Genomic DNA, 22,133 nt, shown 5'->3' on the forward strand with positions numbered 1-22,133 from the left:
AAAAGTCTAATATTGATTAGATGCATTTGTTCTGCACCTCGCCGAGCTTCTCTACAAAGGCAAACAGGTCATCACCAGTGACATCAGAAATATAGTGCACACTTGAACGACTCAAGTGGTAAATATAGTCATTATTAGCAAATCTGTGATGTTGACCTCCAATTTCTTGAACTAATGCATGTGTGTCAGCTGTCAGGCTATGTAGGTTGTAACTTTAGCTCACTTCTGTGTCTATTGTCTCCCCTTCGTGAAGTCAGGCGTGGGAAGAGTCCAGCTACTGTAATCAGGATACAAAAATGTAACCAATCCCCTACAGTTACATTTAGTAAAAACAATTTTTTACTTAACATGATTACAATTTAAAATACATTTATTGTATATTCTATTTATTGTATTGTGTATTTATCCAAGTGGCAGTGCACTGTAAATATTGGCTCTCCTTATTGTCTACTATTGTCTACTATATTGTCTACTCTGAGGATACGTCCCAGTTAAAATTAATTACTCAACAGGATTACAATTTAAAATACATTTATTGTATATTCTATTTATTGTATTGTGTATTTATCCAAGTGGCAGTGCACTGTAAATATTGGCTCTCCTTATTGTCTACTATATTATATTGTCTACTCTGAGGATACGTCCCAGTTGCATCCATGCAATGTTTTCTCTTTATAAGTTAGCCTGGCTTAGCCAGTGACTCATAGGAATAGACTAGTGACCACTGGAGAGACAGTTGACAGCCGGAACAGGAATGGCACCCGGGAGCAGTATGGGTTAGCGCCCCAGCCTGTGTCTTCCGTGAGGAAGAAGCCCAACAATCCACGAGAGGCCTTTTAGGAGGGCCATTCAAGCCGCAAGTGGAGTCTGCTGCAGTGCCACCAATTACTGGTACTGCATGGTATCCACCAAGATACCATCACGTCGGAATGAGATGTTTGGAGCGGGGGAGTCTGGTGCAGCGCACAGGTCCTAGACCTGGTGAGACGAGGGAGGAGCCCGGCCGGGTGGCAACCCACAGAGCCCGGTCCCTTTACGTAGTAGAGCCCTCCCCCCCCCTGGTCCCGGCAGAGTAGTTCCGGAGCAGCGGATTGAGTGGCCCTGACCAGTGACCACCTTCGACCCTTCCTAGAGGGCTGACCGTGGGTAGCTACTGGGACGTAAGTTGGGGCTTGGCCAGCCCCGGCTGGGTCACCTGGGCGAGGGTGTATGATGCGAGACCCGAAACATCCTATGACCCCAGGCTAGGGATGGGCATTTTAAGCAATTTAAATACTCGAGTACTCTCCTTCTATTATGAACGAGCACTCGAGTACTCGCGCGGGGGGGGGACGGTGGGGGTCTGTGTGATTACTATGGTAATGCGGAGCAGGGGTAATCTGCTGTGTGTGGGGCTGTTCACACATAACGTTTGCATTTTTGCATGGAGAAAGCGTTACCTGGAGCATGTGAGGAGAGGGACTGACTGACTGTGATATTAGGTGAGGTGACGCTAAGCTAACGTCTAAAGCCTACCTCAGACAGCATCTCCGATGGTTGGATGGATGGCATTAGCGCTTCGGAGCGGACAATATTGTTGTCAAACAAGCGAAGGCTCAATTCCAATACATGTCCATTGTCCAGTATCATCCATTTTACTTTATGATCACTGTTACACTAACGTAAATCCACGGATTACAAGGTCCGGTGTTCTGCCAAAAAGAGAAAACTGACCACTGACCAGTGTGATTAACGTTGCAGCTGCAGCTAAATAGTGATCACCATGAAACGATTGTCTCCCAAAAAGCGATTCTTTCTCCACATTTCTTGTGACTAACGTTATGGGAAACGACAGTGTAGTCAGTAAACTACTGCAAAGTTTTGAATGAGTTTTATCGGGCGTGCGCTATGAAGAAGCGTGCATCTTTCTCCTTCGGGAGCATATCTTCTAGAGATGCTGCGATCGAGATTTTTCAATTCCGATCCGATTTCGATATTTTAGCTCAAAACCGATCCGATTCCGATCAAATTTCGATACCCGATTCGATACCGATTTCGATCCGATACCGATACAGCACATATTTAAGTCTCCCTATTCTGTCTGATAGCTAGCAGGCAACAAACATTTTTAGGGTTAGGTATGTATGTGTGTGCTTTGGTAATATAGTATGTAAACGATTTAGTTCATCTAATTAATTTGATGTAAAACTAAAACATAAGAATCAAATTAGGGCTGGGCGATATGGCCCGTGACAAAGCAACATTATTAAATAATTTAGAGCAATGAAACACGCAGAGTAATTAACCTTAAAGACGTTAACTCTCTCTCACACGTAGGTACACACAATCAGACAGACTCCTGCTGCACTCTCTATAGCCTACATGGAGTAAAGAAACGCTTCAATGAGGTAGCCTATGTGCTCTCAAAACAAACATTTTGGAAGGATTATTCGCTGTAATTATTATTTGAAGTGTCCATATAATGCCACCGCAGATTTTCTGTTGTGGACTCGACTGTGATCTATTTGTCAACTTTACTGCAACGTGAGTAGGCTGTGAACAATTGAGTGCGCATGAGGTAATTAAAAGAAATCAGACAGCGAGTCTGGCCGTATCTGCAAGCCGTGTGCGCACCTGCTGCACTACTACGTTTAGCCTACTACTGCAACATGGCCAATTGAGAGCGCATGAGGTAATTAAAAGAAATGGGGAAGAATAAGAACTGTTTCTGTAGCCTGCCTAGTGCCTACCTACCTCTACCTGCTACCTCCATTTGAAACACTGCGCGGTCACGCCATCCGCACTTTGGGGAAGCGTAGTCGGTCGCGCTATCTGAAGACCATGGATTAATTGAAGAAAGACCGACATGAAAGCAGCAGCGCAACTCATCCAGAGCAGGCCTAGGCTACAACTGTTGTCGCGCACGGCAGCATGTGATGTGAGTGTCTGTATGTGTGTGTGAGAGAGAGAGACGGGGGAGAGAGACAGTTATTAGCTGCTTTGCACACCTTGGAAGCTCTGCTGTGCTCCTCCTGCGTCCGGAGACATATTACATTAAATTGGCCGTTGCGGGCTGCTGGGTTGGGCTGGGTTCGGAATTTTCAGATATTTTAACGGGGCGGGCGGGGCGGGCTGGCTCCAATGATGGGTTGGGTTGGGGCGGGCCTTAAAAAAACCTGACCCGCGCATCACTACTGGCCATCCTAGGCTCAACGCGGCCTCTGTGTGCTGCTGCTGCTGCTGCTGCTGCTGCTGCATGCTGGATAGAAATCCTGGAGCGGAGTCATGGAATGGAGTGCTTATATCGGAGCCTTGGATCGGTAATTTTCGCTGGAATCCGATCCGATCCGATCCATGTTTTTTGGCTGATATCGCGCCGATATCCGATCACATGATCGGATCGCAGCATCTCTAATATCTTCAGCCACTATTTTCGGGATGAGCTGGAAAACTTCCGGTTAAAACTTTCAAAATAATGTTACTTAAACAAAAGTAAATAGCTTATTTATGCACGTTGGACGAGAAAAGGCTATTTCAACGAACGAAGCAGCAAACCTTGTATCAAAATACTCGTTGTGATGTTATATGGCGTGAAACTATGGCTGTAACGCATTACTCAAAATAAATAAGGTTACAACTTTTATTTTGAAATCAACAAAGCGGATGACGTACTTGTACATTCTGGCTGACTTGACGCCCGTGCAGGTCATGCTGCCAGATCCACATAACGATGCATGCGTAGATTTAGACCATTTTAAAGGGATGGGGAGTGGGGCGAGTACCCGAACAGCGGAAACGTTACTCGAGTACTGACGTTATGAACGAGTACTCGAGTACCCGAGTACTCTCGCCCATCCCTACCCCAGGCCCAGGGTACATCACTGAGGATACGTCCCAGTTGCATCCATGCAATGTTTTCTCTTTATAAGTTTGATATCATATGGTGCAAATAAATAAAACCTAAAACTTTGGAGAAAAAACACACACACTTGCCTCTTAAAAAGGACCAGTGCACCTAAAACATGAATGACTAGAAACCAGATAATATCAGTGCACTGTAATCCGAAGATTTAAATATTATTATTCCTATTGTATTATTACTAATGATAAATGGCAACACTCCTGTACATAGATTAGCTGAAAGCCTGCTGGTTCTTTTCCTGACTGGACCTAATGCTCCTTACTGTTTATAGTTATAATTTATTACTACTACTACTACTACTACTACTATCACTCACACTGCTGTACAGTAGGCTATATAAGATAATATTATGTACCTCACATATTCACTTCTATTCAATGGTACTTGACAAGGATTGCAGGAGGAGGCACACACTGGTGACACTTTCGTGTATATAGGTTACCTAACTTCTAAATTATATTCTATATATATATATATATTTTTTTTTGGTCTATTCTATGCTTTGTATAATGTCTCTATGTTTATATTCTTCCCTATCCGAGTGTGAGCAACTGTAGCATGACCTAATCCCCCCCCCCCCCCCCTGGGGATCAATAAAGTTATTCTGATTCTGATACTGTTTGCACATTAACTTGTTCTTATGAACGAATAACGTTATTATGAAATGAAGGTTGCATCTTATTTTTGCTTTCAAAGCATTTTCATGTACTTTGTAACAAATAAGCCACTGCAGTTCATAGCAAAATAATATCTTAAATGTGCGATGCCACAGCAAAATGCTGCGCCACACCAAATGTTTGTGATTGCACCACCATTTGAAAAAGTGAGTCTGGAGCCCTGTGTATAGACGGTTTTCACCAGAGCGCAACCCCACAGCACTTCCTTTTTCTCAGCATTCGGCAAACTGCAGAAATATTCACTCGACATCGTTACTTTTGTTTTCGCTGCTCAGCTGTATAGACGGTTTTCATGGAATGGTCAGTCCTGCACTTGAATGTTTTTTTTTCTTTTATGTCCATAGCAACAGGAAGTGAGCGGGGGTTCAATTTAGAATGTTTTTGTCAAGTTAAAACCGTCTATAACTGTCAAATGGGAGAAACACCCACAAAGTAAATTGCACTTCTATGTTTCAGAGGCTGTGTGAAAATGTCTAAAGCCCAGAAGCTAAGAGTGGTGGTGAACCAGCGACTGACTGCAGTTGCTGAAGAGATATTTGGACTGTTTGAAAGAAAGATGGCAGAGTACGAGGAGGAAGCGTCTCGTTCAAAAAAGGAGATCGACCGACTACGAAAGCTGACTGCTGTTTTAAATCCTGAAGTGCGCTTACACAGAGCAGGTTAGTGACATTTGAATGTTATTTTCTAGGGCTGTCAGCGTTAACGCGTTAATCGCGATGCGATTAAGGGCCGACCATAACGCTTTATCTTTTTTTTATCGCGTTAATCGCATGCCGCTATTTTGTCCCTTCGTCGCACCCGTAGTTGTAGTCAAGCCGGTCGCAGCCGTTTCCTGTCTCCTGCCTGTGCAGGCATGGAGGATAAAGACAGCAAAACGCTTCTAAATGGTTCGTTTTACTTTAAAAAAACTCCCAAATGGCACAGTGGACAAGTCAACAGTAGTTTGCACCTTGTGTAAAACGGAATTCAAATATCACCGAAGTACATCGAGTTTGAGCTATCACCTAAAAGCTAAGCATACCGGAGCAGCTAGCGGCCAGCTAGCAGCCAGCTAGCTAGCGCGAGACTCATCACTCGTTCTTCCTTCAGAGTCTCGGATGCGCGGGTCCTCTAACCACTGGGAGGTCGGCTCCAATGGCTTCACGCGATATACACGTTATCAATATACACAGTTTCCAATACCGAGCCATTATTCACATGGAAGTGCCAAAGTTTTTAGCTCAGACACAGCCTTCTTCGACTGTGTCATTTTGGGTTTCGACTGCTGCATTTGTGCATTTATTTTCTATTCAAGATATATTTTGTAGACATTGTTACCTCCTGTCTACATTGCAGTTCTATTGAATTGAAAATAAATCTAAAATTCAAGATCACGAAGTACATTTATTTGCATTCATTTGATTCCCAATCACGACACACTGGTAAGAATTATTAATATCTAATTAAAAAGGCTTTGAAATAAAAAATAATGGCATTTTAAAGATGCGATTAATCGCGCTTAACTATAGCTAATCGCAAGATTAATCGCGATTAAGAAAATTAATCGTATGAGAGCCCTATTATTTTCACATTACTCACACGTGTGACGTGTGATATTTCTGTTGTGAGGCCAGGGCCCAAAATTAACTTTTTGACCCACCGGCCAGTGGCGGGTAGATGGAAAAAATCTACCCGCCAAGCATATTTCTTACCGGCCAAAAAAAAAAAACGCATTTTTGTGTCACATATATCCATATATATCAATTTTTTTCAGTACATTTCAAGTAGATAAGGTATTACGTTGAAGAATACACACTTAAATAAGAGGGCAGAGTAAAATTTGAAGCAAATTATTTTAATATATTGATTGATGATTGATTAATCAATAGCCTACATGTCAAGTCAATCTTATCAATACATGTCAAGTCAATCTTGAGCTTAAATTGTTGCAACAACAAAAACAACGCAACTAAAAGTAATAACTGCGACAGTCTCAGTGCAGACAGCGCACAACTTGGGCTACACACCTTTCTCTCCCACTCACACCTGGCACCTGCGTTAGCTCTCCTGCACTCGTTCTTGGCTCCGCTTCGGCTTTATTGGTGGTAAGCATTTTGATTCATCTCCTCATCATACGAGCTCGGCAACAAGCGCGAGCGATTGATTCATTGATTGATTCGCCCGATGTAGGCTGTCAATTTAGCAGAGGTTAAAAGAGCTTCTTACCTCCGCTAAATTGACGACTGCATTCCATTCCCCTCCAGTCATGTTTGGTAGCCTATACGGACGGCAGAGCCAGAATGAAACAGTCTCACAAAGCACTCATGCCAGCTGCGCAGCAAAACACACATAACTATTATCTCCTCATATATACTGTATCATACGAGTGTCGGCAACAAGTGCGAGCGATTCATTCATTTATTGATTCGCCCGACGTTAGGCTGTCACGCAATTGACACTGCTACGGGAGAGAATGAAACAGCTTCAGGAAGCACTCGTGTTATACTACTGCGCTGAACGCACTAACGTTAAACTAACCTTACGTTTCAGACTGCTCCCTTGTATATTGTGGCTGGGATCAGCGCTCCGCAGCACACTCCCAGCGTTTAACAGTGGGAAAAATACGCTAGGTGGACACAGGCCGGCTACACACAGTTTTAATATTACATGACGACTATTTTGCGACCCGCCACGTGGCGGACAGATGCCAAATCTAACACGCCAAAGCAAAAATATGCCCGCCATTGGCGGGTGGCGGGCTCTAATTTCGGGCCCTGTGTGAGGCACTGGAAAGTTAGCATCATTGATGTCGTTAACATTATGAAGTAATGGCAACAAGTAGGGCTGGGCAATATGGTTAAAATACCATACCACGGTAAGAAAAAAGAAACGGTATCTATATATCACGATATGGCTCACACATGTAAAATCTCGTTAAATCCCATTGAACTGAATGGTAATGTTGAGTGTGATGTCAAACAAAATAGAGATATTAATATCACTTAAAAAGTTTCATACTTCATTTTGTCAAGGAAAGTGAGTAGAATTAGCTTGTTATCTTCAATTTAGACAGCAGAATTGTCACAATATCCCCAAATCACCATATGATCACAATATGATTCCACTGAAAGACTTTGATATTGAATTATCGCCCAGCCCCAGTAACAAGCATAGGACCAATATGTAACACCCCCTCCCCCCCCTCAGAGCTCGCGTGTGTTGGCAGGTGTAAACAGAAAGAAAACACTTTGCATTTTCAAAGATTGAAGAGCGTGAAGAAAATCAGTATGGTAGATAATGGTTTCCTACCCAGATTTCGGGGGAGCCTCACCAGCCCCGACCTCGAAATCCAAGATGGCAGTCCCATGCTTCTTCAACAGCAGTGAAAGTTGTAGTAAATACTATTTATTAAAACTTCTGTCTTATTTGTGTCTCATTAAATCATTCATACACACAGTACGGTCTAACCTCTATCTGTGGACATGTTGCTATGGTGTTTGTATGTGCAAATTACCATGTAATACATTGTTATCAACTGTTATTGCTAACAATGACTAGCCTGGCTAAAGCTAACCCTGGCTGGTTTCCTGCCTGTTTTACTGCAATGCGGTCAACTCTGATGTGACGTCACTCAACTGGGATATTCCTCGTTGCCGATACAAATGGACGCGGCATGGGAGGCATTGTTTCATCTGCGTTTAGTTTCAAAAAGCTGCTCTGCATCCAGGATTTGACACGCTGCACACAGTTGAGTGTTGCCATAGTAGCTGTTAGGTCTGGTATAGTCTCGCTAGCCAGCCTCTCTTCCTTTCTGTCAGAGAGTCTGGCGCTGTGGAAACAGGCAACAGGGATCAGCCCGCCCCTGCTCTAAAGCTACTCTCCCATTCGAGCGGCTGTTTCGGTGGCAGCAGGATATCCGCTCCCCCGCTTGCAAGCTCTGTCACGCTCTGTTCATTGGCTCCGACCATATGTCAATCAGAGCGGCTTCCGCTCCCATGTGTGTCGCTGTAATGCTCCCGCCGAACTCTAACTAGCTAGCGTAGAAAGCTAACGGCAGAAACCTACAGGCTAACTCGTTGCTACACGCTGAAAATGGCAAGTTTTGAAGAAAATTTGGATTGTGCAATAAAGAAGGCCTGCTCGGCACAAGTTCCACCCCGAAACTATTTTCCAAGGGCACTAACGTTAAGCACCACCCAAGACGAGGCTGATTGGTTAACCCAAACAGAGCATTTTTTTCGCAATCCACAATGGAAACCTGCGACGCCAGACTCTCTGACAGAAAGGAAGACAGGCTGGCTAGCGAGACTAGGTCTGGTATGAATGTATATTTGAGTATTGTCGGCATACAGGTGGGAGTTTAGGCCCTGGTTGTGCATAACTTGTCTTCCATAATGTGTTTGTTTCTGTCTTTCAGTCTTCCCTCCAGACCTCCAGCAGCAGTTGATCTGGAAAGAAGAGCTTCCTCCTGAGCAGCAGGAGGGGAGCCCCACTCTGGACCAGGAGGCCCCAGAGCTCCCACACATTAAAGAGGAACAGGTGGATATCTGCACCAGTCAGGAGGACCCAGAGCCCACACATATTAAAAAGGAACAGGAGGAACTGTGGACCAACCAGGAGGGAGAGCATCTTCAAGAGGGCCCAGAGCTCCCACACATTAAAGAGGAACAGGTGGATCTCTGCACCAGTCAGGAGGACCCAGAGCCCACACATATTAAAAAGGAACAGGAGGAACTGTGGACCAACCAGGAGGGAGAGCATCTTCAAGAGAGCCCAGAGCTCCCACACATTAAACAGGAGCGGGAGGAACTCTTGACCAATCAGGAGGGAGCGCAGCTTCAGGAAGACCCAGAGCCGTCACACATTAAAGTGGAACAGGAGGGACTCTGGACATTCACTCCTGATCCTGTGACAGTCTTTGGTACCCCTCAATAACTTCTCATTAACATTAATATGAAGTAATGGATAATACGTTTAGGTAGTTTTCCTTAATGTGTGTATGTCTGTCTTTCAGTTTTCCCTCCAGGCAACCAGCAGCTGTTGGTCATTAAATTAGAGGTTCCCTCTGAGCAGCAGGAGAGGAGCCCCAGTCTGGACCAGGGGGACCCAGAGCCCCCACACATTAAAGAGGAAGAGAGGGAACTCTGGACCAGGGAGGAGGACCCAGAGCCCCCACACATTAAAGAGGAACAGGAGGAAGCCTGGATGAGTCAGGATGGAGAGCAGCTTCAAGGGCCGGAGGAGGCCCATATGACCCAGTTCCCATCCACTCCTGTCCCTGTGAAGACTGAAGATGATGAAGAGAAACCTCAGTCCTTACAGCTTCATCAAAGCCAAAATGAGGAGAACAGAGAGGCGGAGCCTCTAGCTAGCAGCTCGACTGAACAGATGAAAACAGAAGCTGATGGAGAGGACTGTGGAGTATCAGAAGCATCCAGGAACTTAGATCCAGCCAGTGAGTTCCAAGCAACCAGTGCTGGCAAAACTTTAGATTCTACTGAACCTGAGACTGAAGACAGTGCTGATTATAAGGAGACTCAGACTGTGGAACCTCAGCCTGGTTTAGACTCACTTAAAAACAATGAAGTCCTGAGAAGTCATGAGAGATGTTGTCCTGGTGAGAAACGCTTTAGTTGTTCAGACGGTGCCAAAACATTTGGTCAGAAACAACATTTCAAGAGAGACATGAATGCACACACTTGTGAGAAGAGATTTATTTGCTCAGTTTGTGCTAAAGGTTTTAGTCAGAAAAGTGCCTTGAAGACACACATGAGAGTCCACACAGGCAAGAAGCCATTTAGTTGCTTAGTTTGTGCTAAAGGTTTTAGTCAGAAAAGTGCCTTGAAGAGACACATGAGAGTCCACATGGGCAAGAAGCCATTTAGTTGCTTAGTTTGTGCTAAAGGTTTTAGTCAGAAAAGTGCCTTGAAGACACACATGAGAGTCCACACAGGCAAGAAGCCATTTTGTTGCTCAGTTTGTGCTAAAGGTTTTAGTCAGAAAAGTGTCTTGAAGAGACACATGAGAGTCCACACAGGTGAGAAGCAATTTTGTTGCTCAGTTTGTGCTAAAGGTTTTAGTCAGAAAACAAACTTGAAGACACACATGAGAGTCCACACAGGCGACAAGCCCTTTAGTTGCTTAGTTTGTCCTAAATGTTTTAGTCAGAAAAGAGACTTGAAGACACACATGAGAGTCCACACAGGCGACAAGCCCTTTAGTTGCTCAGATTGTGGCAAAACATTTGGTCGTAAAGAAAGCTTGAAGAAACACATGAGAGTCCACACAGGCGACAAGCCCTTTAGTTGCTCAGATTGTGGCAAAACATTTGGTCGTAAAGAAAGCTTGAAGACACACATTAGAGTCCACACAGGCGACAAGCCCTTTAGTTGCTCCATTTGTGCTAAAGGTTTTAGTCAGAAAGGAGACTTGAAGAGACACATCAGAGTCCACACAGGCGACAAGCCCTTTAGTTGCTCCATTTGTGCTAAAGGTTTTAGTCAGAAAGGAGCTTCGAAGACACACATCAGAGTCCACACAGGCGACAAGCCCTTTAGTTGCTCAGATTGTGGCAAAACATTTGGTCGTAAAGAAAACTTGAAGAGACACATGAGAGTCCACACAGGTGAGAAGCCATAGTTGCTCCATTTGTGCTAAAGGTTTTAGTCAGAAAAGAGACTTTAAGAGACACATGATAGTCCACACAAGAGAGAACTTGAAGATCCACACAGGAGACTAACCATTTAAGTTTGTAGTTTGTGGGAGAACTTTTAGTCGACTGTCACATCTCAGACAGCATACAATTAGTGGTGAGAGCAGGTGAAGCTGCAGAGCTTCTGGTTGAGCAGAACTGTTCAGCAGCAACAGAACATTAAGCTGACATTCCCATGTCCCTTTCATTTCACTCAGTTTCAGCTCACTTAAAGGATGCTTTGCCGATTATCGACCCACTTTGTATCATTATAATGTCGTTAGTATAAGCAGATGGGCAGTGTTTACCTTCACTATATGCATGTTTTCCACACGGAGAGTTCCCATTTCATCCTCTGGAATCCTTTCAGAATGCATCAAGAGCCTTAAAGGGACAGCTCACCCTAAAATCAAAAATACATATTTTTCCTCTCACCTGTAGTGCTATTTATCCATCTAGATTGTTTTGGGATAGTTGCCTGGGGTTTGGAAATATTGGCTGTAGTGATGTCTGCCTTCTTTCCAATACAATGGAACCGGATGGCATTTGGCTTGTGGTGCTCACCTCAAAGTGCCCAAAAAATACGATTTTGACAAAACTACACTCACTCGCTGCTAGCTAGTTCCTACATGAAACTAGCAGCAGCTAGCTAGCGGGTGTAGTTCAGTCGAAAATACAGTAGTTCCTACTGTACATAAAACTGTTCACAACAAGTCTGTGGATTATCTTGAGTAACTGGGTCATGATTTCTGGAAAGACACTGCTGTTGAGTTTTTCAATTGTATTTGTTTGGCGCTTTGAGCATCACAAGCCGAGTGCCATCCAGTTCCATTGTATTGGAGAGAAGGCAGAAATCTCTACGGCTGATAGCTCCAAAACGCAGACTGCTAACACAAAACAATCTAAACGGATAAATAGCACTATAGGTGAGAGGAAAAATATGTATTTGGGATTTTAGGGTGAGCTGTCCCTTTACAAGCCTTAATGGCTTGCAGCTGGCAGGGGCAGTGTTTCTGCAAGCGGGGCAAATTGAGGACATTTCTCTGTGGAAAACATATAGCGAAGGTAAACACTGTCCATCTGCATATATTAACAACATTATAATGATACACATGGGTCGATAATCGGCAACGCCATCCTTTAATATCAGGGTGGGCAACAATTCAATGTTATCATTTATTGTCTTTCAGTACAATCATATTGTGATATGTTTGTGTCAGTTATTATGATACAAAGTTCTATTCTAAATTGACAACATGTAAATAGTTTCTGTCTGTTGTAGTTCACAACATTTACATAACCTCATTTCCTCAAGAAGCCAAGATTTCTTATGTCATCCTCTCTCAATTTCCAGAGTGTGGTCTCCGAGTCTTAGTTTAGATAGAAATCTTTTTTCTTTTGGGTTTTTGATGTTTAGGTATTTTGCCAATTTAATTTCATGGTTGAGCATTGAATAGCACTGAAGCTTGTTTTGCACTACAATGTCATCCAGTTTGTTAAATATTCCTCTTTTAATACAGAGAGAAATTGTTTAGTTTTGCCTTTGGATGATCTTTTAAGTTTGTCCTGATTTTCAGTTATTTTTGTGAACTGCAGTGTGACTTTTCCAAGTGAGTCTGTCCTGGGCTTCTCAGTGTTGATAAGCAGTGCTTTGTATTTGAGGTAAAATGAGAGAAAACTGTCTTCTGGATGGATCATTACGCCAGAGTGCATAAAAAAATCTGACAATTAAACTTTGTCTGGCTTATTGAGAAATGCTTGACACCTCATTGAACACAACTTAGGGCCTTTTTATTTATTTATTTAATTGTTCATGTATTTATTTAAATTACTTCAGCATACATCAGGACACAACTCAACACTTTGTTCAATTATTTGTAACATTCATAATGGGTTTGTCTGTTATTACCACAATCCTCCACCAAAATACACAGCGGAGTACAAAAGTGAGCAGTGTGAACCAATTATGAACCGATTATCATGACACCCCTAAATGAAAGGTTGCTCTAATGAATCAGTCCAGCTAACAGCATGTAGTGTGTGTTTGTGTAAAGGGGTTTGCTTCATATGAGTCCATCTGAGAAGAGTGAGGAGGCTCCTGCCTCTAAAACCACTCTGTCTACATGGGGTAATGGTGCACTCTTGTGGCCGAAATGAGTATTACAACAAACACTTGACTGACCCTGGCCCCTCTGTCCTTTAAACTTCCTGGCGGAAGTAAACATCCCACTGAGCTGGACCAGCTTAATGAGCTGGACATGGAGGTCTGGTCATGTCATGTGGGTTTGAATTAGCCTGATATCACACTGAATTGTCAACAATTTTCCTTCTTCACAATACACAAATACAGACTATTTACAAGTAACCTGCCTATTCATAAATGAAATGCAAATGGCTGTTGATTTGTTTTGATTAATAACACCTGACAATCAACAAATCTGAATGTGTTAAACTGATCACATCAATCTACTCTCGTAGATGTGATGCTACATTTTTACATCAGAAGGACATGAAACAAGAGTTCCCATCAAGCCTGAAAGTGATCAGACAGACCACTTGTGTTAGTGATTATATTGATTACAGTGCAAACACACTGGAAATGGAACCGACTAGCTGGGTTTCCATCCAAATGTATCGCAACTTTTAATCTAATTTTCAGAAAGTCAGCAAAAGAAAATGCGAAATAATGCGTGTTTCCATCCACTGCTATTTTGCGAATTATAGGTGTCAATCACCTCGTGTTTGAGGCTGTCTCAGCTGCTAGACCCGATATACAGCTCTATTAAACACATCTAACGTTATTCATTTAAAGTTTCTTGAGGATCTCCAAGTAGACAAAGGTACCATAATGCCATTTCTGGATTACCAGGTGTGACTGGGGAAGCATAATGTTATAATCCACGGAGCAGATAGTAAGTGAATACAATTTCATTAAATTCTATAGTGAGTCGCCTTAACGTTAATATCCCAGTCTTCTTCCGTTTACCACGGTGGGTATTGTGCTGTGTATTTACCGTGTGTAGCCCTATTGTGTGTCGGCTACACGGCATGTCATGTTTTGCATTTTTTAATGGAGAGACAACGGAATATCGCTTAAACTGTTTCCACTGCACTTATCGCATTTTCATTTTATCTACCGGTATACATCCGACTTTTCCGCCTCCCTCAAGCGTGAAAACTTTTTTGTGATATTTGGAGGAATTAAGCAGCGTTTTTTTTATGCGCAAATTGAAATTTCGCATAAAAACAGGTGGATGGAAACCCGACTACTGAAGCGAGGCGAATCGTCTGGGAGCGTGGTCTTTAGTAGTCTCACGTGGTCAGACCCACCGTCGACGGAGGTAGATATCATCTCCGGCTGGCACTGCAAGACTAGGCCTTTGACAGACTAGACTGGTCACACCGGCTGCGGCGCAGCTCGCGGTTTGACGCGAGCTGTGAGCGGCCGCGTGCGGCCAGGCATGAAGTCAGTACAAGTTGTGACCAGCCGCGGAGCAAAACAGAGCGCTCCTGGTGTGAATGGCCAGGCTCCTGCTTGAGCTGAATTTACGCAGAGGTGGAAAAGAGTACTGACAAATACTACTCAAGTATTTGCAAGGATGAGGTTAGGCGCGCTTCCACCCGAGACAGCCCAACAGGCTGGTCCGGTGCTCTCAGAGAATGGGCAAGTATAAACTTGAAAGAAAACACTTTAGGTCCAAAAAAACCAAAGTAGGCCACTGGAGCACACGGAGCACACTACTCAAGTATTGTTACTTTAGTGAAAATTAACTCAAGTAAAAATACTAGTCCAGGAAATTACTCAATTAAGAGTAAAAAAGTAGCCTATTTAAAGATCGTGGTGCAGGTTAAACAAATTTGAATTTACATTTTGGGCTCATGATTCCTATGAAAATACCCCCGAAAAACAAAAACAAACAAAAAACACCAGCAGGGCAGAAATATGGAGACAAAAGGTGGCATTCTAATGCACATGCTCAATAAAAAGTAATCTGGGCAGATACTGTAACACCTGACCAGTGACATCACTCACCCAGCCAGGCTTCATGTTTTTGTGTGTTTTGTTTGTACAGCAGCCAGGGTTCATGTTTTTGTGTGTTTTGTTTGTACAGCAGCCAGGCTAGGTAAGTGATGTCACTGGTGTTATCTGCCCAGATTACTTTTTCTTGAGCTCGTTTTATTCAAGTAAAAGTACATTTGCGTTTAGGTTAGATTCTCTGTCCGAACCCGAGACAGGCCCGTGGGTCGGGGCCGGAATTTCCCCTCTATTCCTCGGACCCGGGCCGGGCTCGTGGTCAGATATAATGCCCTTTCTTTCTCTTTTTTATAATCGGGGTAATATTTGGTGTAATAATCAGAATTGTGTATCATAACACTGTCACCTTGTTTCTGGACGTGTTGGTGAGCAGTCTCAATGCTTCTGTGCTGTTTTCATAGTGCGGTGTGCATAACAAAAATCTAAATCTAATCATTTACTCAGTGTACATTTAAAAATACTCAAGTAGAATTATCTATTATTAAAATTACTCAAGTAAGAGTAAAAGTATAGCATTATTATACTATAAAAATACTTAAAAACCACAATAAAGAAATAAAAGAACTACTCAAGTGTCTTGGTAAATGATGTAATAGAAAGAAAGAAAGAAAGAAAGAAAGAAAGAAAGAAAGAAAGGTTTGGACAGACTCACTGCTAGTTTCTTCCTGATGACCTCTAGTTTCTCAGCAGCCTCAGCCAGATCAGCATTGGCCTGATACAAAGACAGCCTCTTTATCTCCACCTCACAGAATACCTAGAAACACAAAACACACACATGGTGAGGTGTGACTGCACAAGTAACCCTGTTACCCTGTTATCCTGATGACAGGTAGAAATACTATCCATCATATATATATATTTATACCATGGTCTGGGTGAATACTCGATTCTGATTGGCTGCAAGGTGCCTGTCCATTAAAAAGTGATAATGTACAGTTGGTAAAGCCAAATGGTCTGTTCACCATTCATATCAATGCGCCATAGTTTCAACAGAGTTATCAAGAGGGCAGTTTGAGCTCTATACCCCCGTTAAGGATTAATATGGCACTTTTCTAAGTTGAGAAAAAAATTGAGTCGGTCAAAGTAACTATTTAAATCACCCCTGTGTGCTCAGTTTATCAAAAATAACTCTTATTTACAATTTTGATTTTCGTTTCGGAGATTTCCCTCCCCTGACAGAAGCCGGCTCTGAGCCATTAAGTGACGTCCTTGTACAAAACATACCTGGACTCCAACATACTGAAAGCAGATAGTTTTCACTCCTGCCTCGCGCCATTTACATCTTATAAGACCCGCAGACGTTAACGCAATTTCCTGGAATGCGAGTTTAAACGACCCATTTACATGGCGTTGCATTCTTAGACATTGCCGTTTTATTTTGTATGTTGGTACATAGGCTACAATTGGCCAAATTATTAGTTAGCTTGACTCTAGAATTGTGCCAGGTGCAGCAGGCACTAAGCAGCCATTTTATCCAATGATAGCCTAATATTGAGCAGCCGAGGGGACTATTTTGTCTCGCCGGTTCTCAACTCATATTCAAGGTTATGAAAACTACATTTTGATTGCAAAATGCATGGAAATATAAATGAATGGTCTTGTTTTGTTTCTTTGGCAAGTGACCATGGTATAAGCGGGTTAATGCACTTCGAGGTGTCCATTATCACTTTTTAAGGGACTTCGCGGAAGCAACCATCCTCGGCTTCGCCTCGGACCGGTTCACGCCTCTCGCGTCGTCCCTTAAAAAGTGATAATGGACACCTCGTCGTGCATTAACCCTTACATATATATATATATATATATATATATATAGAGAGAGAGAGAGAGAGAAATATAAAATACTACTGTATGCATATATATCATAGCACAAAGACATTGCAAGTGCTGTACTTACAAACATCTACCCAGGGCAGCATGAGAGATGGGGAGAAAGGAAATAACAATCAAACAACAAGAACACAGTGCTGTACATTGAAAAGCAACACACAGTGGCACAGCTCTGTATGACTGTATGCGTGTATGTGTATGTGTATGTGTATGTGTGTGTGTGTGTGTGTCTGTGTGTACTGTACCTCGTGGAAGCGTATCATGTTGATGACCCAGGCACAGAGCCCCGCGGCAGCCGACGACTTGAGTCGCACGAACTCGGGGTTGAACTCGGGGTCGCTGAGGTAATCGTCCTTCACACACTTCACTGTGGCCTCGGGGATGTGCTCCTTGTCAAAGTTCACCAGCGCCTGCAGGAACTCATCCACCTGGACGTGTGTGAGTGTGTGTGTATGTGTGTGTGTGTGTGTGTGTGTGCGTGTGCGTGTGTGGGTGTGGGTGTGTGTGTGTGTGTGTGTGTGTGTGTGTGTGTGTGTGTGTGGGGATTGGTTAAATAGCTTCACCGCACTCTGTCCAAATAATAACTCATTTGCAGGCTTTCTAAAACAGCATGGCGAGTAAAAAATGAATGGTCCACTATGGTAACACATGAGTGCAGACAGCAGCACTGGCAACTTGTCCTGCAAAAACAGCGTTTCCCACTATTTCTCAGGTTTTCAGTAATGGTGGAAGGTCGGAGCGGACAAGGGACGTGGGGAAAAAAAAAACCCCGGAGGAAAGTCATGCACATGTGACACTTTTAAAATGTTATTTCATCAGTTTGGGGGATTTATTTGTGACGGAGTTGTCTGATTTTGTGATGGGCTGCCACTAGTAAATGTCTGGGAAACACGAGAAGACATCACGCTATAAAATGTCACCTTGCTCATGACCACCTTGGAAGCCTTCCAGCTGCGATCTTTGGGGATGCGGCCCTGAGGAGCCAGCAGCACCAGAACAGCTGCTGAGACGTTGGTGACAATAGCCGGAGGGTTGGGGAACGTCCTCAGCTCAGTCAGATTCAACTGGATAGGTACACACACACACACACGCACGCACGCACACGCACACACACACACACACACACACACACACACACACACACACACACACACACACACAATTACTTTATGGGCTGTCTGGAATGGAGACAACCTTGTAAAAAAGATCTTTGTATTTTTCTGCATATGACAATGAAGTGAACTTGAATTTGAAGACACACTCCGATACTTTTTTTTTTTTTTTTTTTTACAGTTGAGGTGACACTATTCAGGTGTGTGTATTCGTGTGTGTGAGAGTGTGTTACCCTGTTGAGTGTATTGAGGGCTGCGTTGGCTGCCTGTAGCGCAGGCTCAGCCTTCGCCAGGTCGTCCTCACTCTCCTGCTGCTGCTTGGTCACCTCAGCTTGGATCGTTGCCACCTGAAGAAGCAACATCAAGGGAGACACCTGAAGGTGACCAGCCAGCATCAATGGGCTTGCAATGAAATGGGCTCAAGTCCTTTTTCACATGTAGCTAATAACCTCTCTCTCCCATATCCACTGTTTTTAATAGAAGAAACAAATTATTTTCAAAAATGGTTGGAGATGTAAGAGTTTATGCTTATTCTACTGTTGTGCTTGCCGTTACTCTGGGATCGAAGAGCGTCATAGGTCTTACTGTAAATACCTAAGATGTTAAGGTGCTTAAATGAGGTTGAAACCCCTGAATATGCATCCATATACCCTACCTTTTGCTCCTCAGCATCGGCCACGGCCCTCTCCTGGTTGAGCTTGTCGGTCTCTTGTCCTATCTTCTCGATGAGAGCCTCTGTGTCCGTGTTTCTCTGCCACAGCTCCACCTCCTGCACAGCTAGCTTGGCTTTCAGGTCCTCCACCTGACACAGAGAGATGGAGAGATGGAGGGGGGATGTAAAAAGGATGAGAAGGTGATCAGAGGGTGAATGATGACAGCATGTACGTAGTAGAAAGTAGTAAATAGGTGGATGGCCCACATTTTGTACGCATTAATGGAGAACAGTGTGTATACTCTCTGACCTGTGATGCAGTACTTTTTAGTTTCTGCAGGCCGTTTTCTAGCCTTTCCATCTTCTGGGTCAGCTCTCTGCGTTTTGTGCCCAGCAGGTTGCCGTACAGCTTGATAAACTCCAGGAAACTCTTGGGTGTGGTGTAGTTGAAGTGCTTCTCGTTCTGCTGGTACTTTACACTCACCTAGGGTTTAGCAAAACCAGGCTTAGCGCAAAGAGATGATGCCAAAGCACCAGGAGGTGATGGCGGTGTCCAGTAACTCTCACCTCATTGACACTGGTGTGGGCGTAGGAGATGAACTCACCGATAGAAGCCCGGACACATGGCTATATGGCATAAACACACACAGGGGATTATAAAGGCAATTTTAGGCATCGGTTAAGACTGTTAAACTTTGAATTTATATCAAAGAAATATTCTTCAATTTAATTCATATTTATGGATATATGACTGTAATGTATTTTCCACCATGTTATCTTACAATTAAATGATGACTGCTTCCCAAAGAGCAGAAAAGTAGTATTAAAATTAAGAAGTAGTGGTGAATATGAATGCTGGGTGAATGCGTTGTCACCTCCAGCCCCGGGATCTTCTCTATGAAGGTAGAGCTGACGGACTGCAGGGCGAGCTGGGACCACGGGTGGAACCAGTTTATGGCCGTGCAGTTCACCAGAGCCGGGAACTTGCGTGCACGCGTACGCAACGTGAACCCGACCGGCGAGAAGCACAAGACCACCTGGAGGACAGAGAGAGGAGGGAGAGCATGGAGAGCACTAAAGAGAAAGGTCCATAAGACATGGCGGAGATGGTCATAACAGAACGGCGCATTTTAGTGTCAATGACATGAAATGAAAAATCTCATGTGATGTTTTGATGCCACGTGTGACTGTATAATATAATGTAAATGATATTCCAGACCTTGAGCTGTCGTCGTATCCTCTCAATGAAGAAGCTCCAGCAGTTGTCTCTGGTGTCGATGAGTCCGAGACCTCTCAGCTCCAAACGGATAGACGTCACGATCATATCCACCTCCTCGTCACTAAACAGGTCTGGAATATCCCCTAAATGATACAGGTAGGAAAAACGCAAGCTCCATTTATTTGCGCCTATGCATATAATGTAAATACAGTAGTCAGTAGATTTACTAGCGTTGTGCTGACTGCCACTGCCTCTCCTTTTTGGATTCTGCCTGCCATTTCGACTAATTTTCTATTTCTTAGTAGCATTCCTTATATGCTAGGCTAGCAATGCACTGCAAATGATCTAGTTTTTGCTAATATGCAAGAAGTCATACACAGTACAGTACATCCTTAAATATTGTGTAGAAACATGGGTGTGTCTAGTGTTTCAATGCAACATGTATTAAAAGTGTATTAAAATAACAATTCAATTGTGCTATGAAAACATTTGCATGGATTCATGTAATGTCACCAGTGATCGAAATGAACCATTCTGATCAATCTCGGCTATGGCTGTGGACAGTTTGATTGGTCGTCAACCTGTGTTCAACTGGTCTTCTTTAGCCTCAAAACTATGCTGAGAAACTAATTTGACTGGTAAAATGTTGAATCTTTGAAATCGATGAAAAAGTTAAATTCATGCTATGAAGGCCTGTGACATTTATAGGGCCCTGAGTAGTAGCCTGGTTCAAACCATCCGGCTTCATCCATATGGTTTTATCCAGGCTACCTCACTAGAAGAAAGTATGCACATGATGTAGTATTGACTAGACTAGTATTTACACACTACACACATGATGTAGTATTGACTAGTATTTACACACTACACACATGATGTAGTATTGATTATTGAGTATTTACACACTACAGCTCAAATCCTGTGCTCATCAAATGAAAGGTCACCGTAAGCAGTGTTGGGGGTAACTCATTACAAAAGTAACATATTACATGACATATATTACTTTTAGCAGTAACTCAGTAATATAACTGATTACCAATAGGATTTCAGTAATATTATACCAGTTACTTTGTCAAGTAACACAAGTTACAAATTGAGTTACTTTTGTTTTTTAAATCAAAGCACATATTTAAATAAAGATACAATCATTTGATAATCAAATCGTGTGTTTTTATGCAAATAACCACTATAGATGACAATAACAAAGGAAAATAATAACATTTCGAATTTTGGACGGTTTACACTGACTTCAAGGCGGGATAAATTCTTTTTCGGGATGTTCTGGGGCGGCGATGTCATTTTGCTACTGCAGTTATTTTGGTGAAAGTAATGCAAAAGTAGTGTAATAAGTAACGAGTTACTTCAAATGAAAGTAACTACCGGTAGCAATATGTAGTATATTACATTTTGAAAGTAACTTGCCCAACACTGATCGTAGGTTACACAGTGTAATCAAACCTGAGGCCAGCATATCATTGATGAGCACCAGGAAGCGTTCATCTGGAATCTGGGCGTCTGTATGGAGGAACACTGTCCCGATGTTCTTCGCCCCCACCTTGATGTACAACGCTGCTATATCACTCTGGAGAGATGAGTAGCACCAGAGGAAGGAGGAGGAAAAAAACAGCATCGAGAAAAAGGAGATTGTAAATGAATAGAACATGGGAATAAGAACAATGTGATAATAGTTTTTTTTTTTCTTTCAATATTTTCAACGCACAAACAAGACAAACGAACACGCTCAGGCACAAGGAAAAAAATAAAACATAAATATATTATTGACATTCAACATTACGTGATTACCAGCTGCGTAAAGTGCTTGTAGGAGATATTGTTCCCGGGATCTCACACAAGGGGTCCACGAGAAACCGGCCAGGCGAGTCACCCGTCACCCCTAACTTCATCAAGATAGGCTAGAAAACGGGTCCCAAATGATTGAGAACTTTTTTAAGTGAATTGGTCCTCAGAAACCTCAGTCTCTCCATCCGTATAACAGAGGTCATGTCCGTCAACCACAGTTGGAAAGAAGGTGAAGAAGA

The 22,133-nt window shown here is 43.1% G+C and overlaps 1 protein-coding gene across 1 annotated transcript in view; it reads right to left on the reverse strand.

The window, feature by feature from the left end:
- Positions 1-22,133, reverse strand: part of dnah9l (dynein, axonemal, heavy polypeptide 9 like) — a gene marked incomplete at both ends in the record, with an annotated part of 69,819 nt that overhangs the window by 14,539 nt on the left and 33,147 nt on the right. The window contains 10 exons of the mRNA XM_083659252.1: positions 15,937-16,038; positions 17,357-17,539; positions 18,032-18,175; positions 18,457-18,570; positions 18,879-19,025; positions 19,186-19,359; positions 19,443-19,502; positions 19,751-19,912; positions 20,095-20,237; positions 21,553-21,676. Of these exons, the coding sequence (XP_083515378.1) occupies positions 15,937-16,038; positions 17,357-17,539; positions 18,032-18,175; positions 18,457-18,570; positions 18,879-19,025; positions 19,186-19,359; positions 19,443-19,502; positions 19,751-19,912; positions 20,095-20,237; positions 21,553-21,676 (1,353 nt within the window). The remainder of the gene's footprint in view (positions 1-15,936; positions 16,039-17,356; positions 17,540-18,031; positions 18,176-18,456; positions 18,571-18,878; positions 19,026-19,185; positions 19,360-19,442; positions 19,503-19,750; positions 19,913-20,094; positions 20,238-21,552; positions 21,677-22,133) is intronic.

Source organism: Poromitra crassiceps (assembly GCF_964638095.1).
Source record: "Poromitra crassiceps genome assembly, chromosome: 23".
NCBI classification, from domain to species: Eukaryota; Metazoa; Chordata; class Actinopteri; order Beryciformes; family Melamphaidae; genus Poromitra; species Poromitra crassiceps.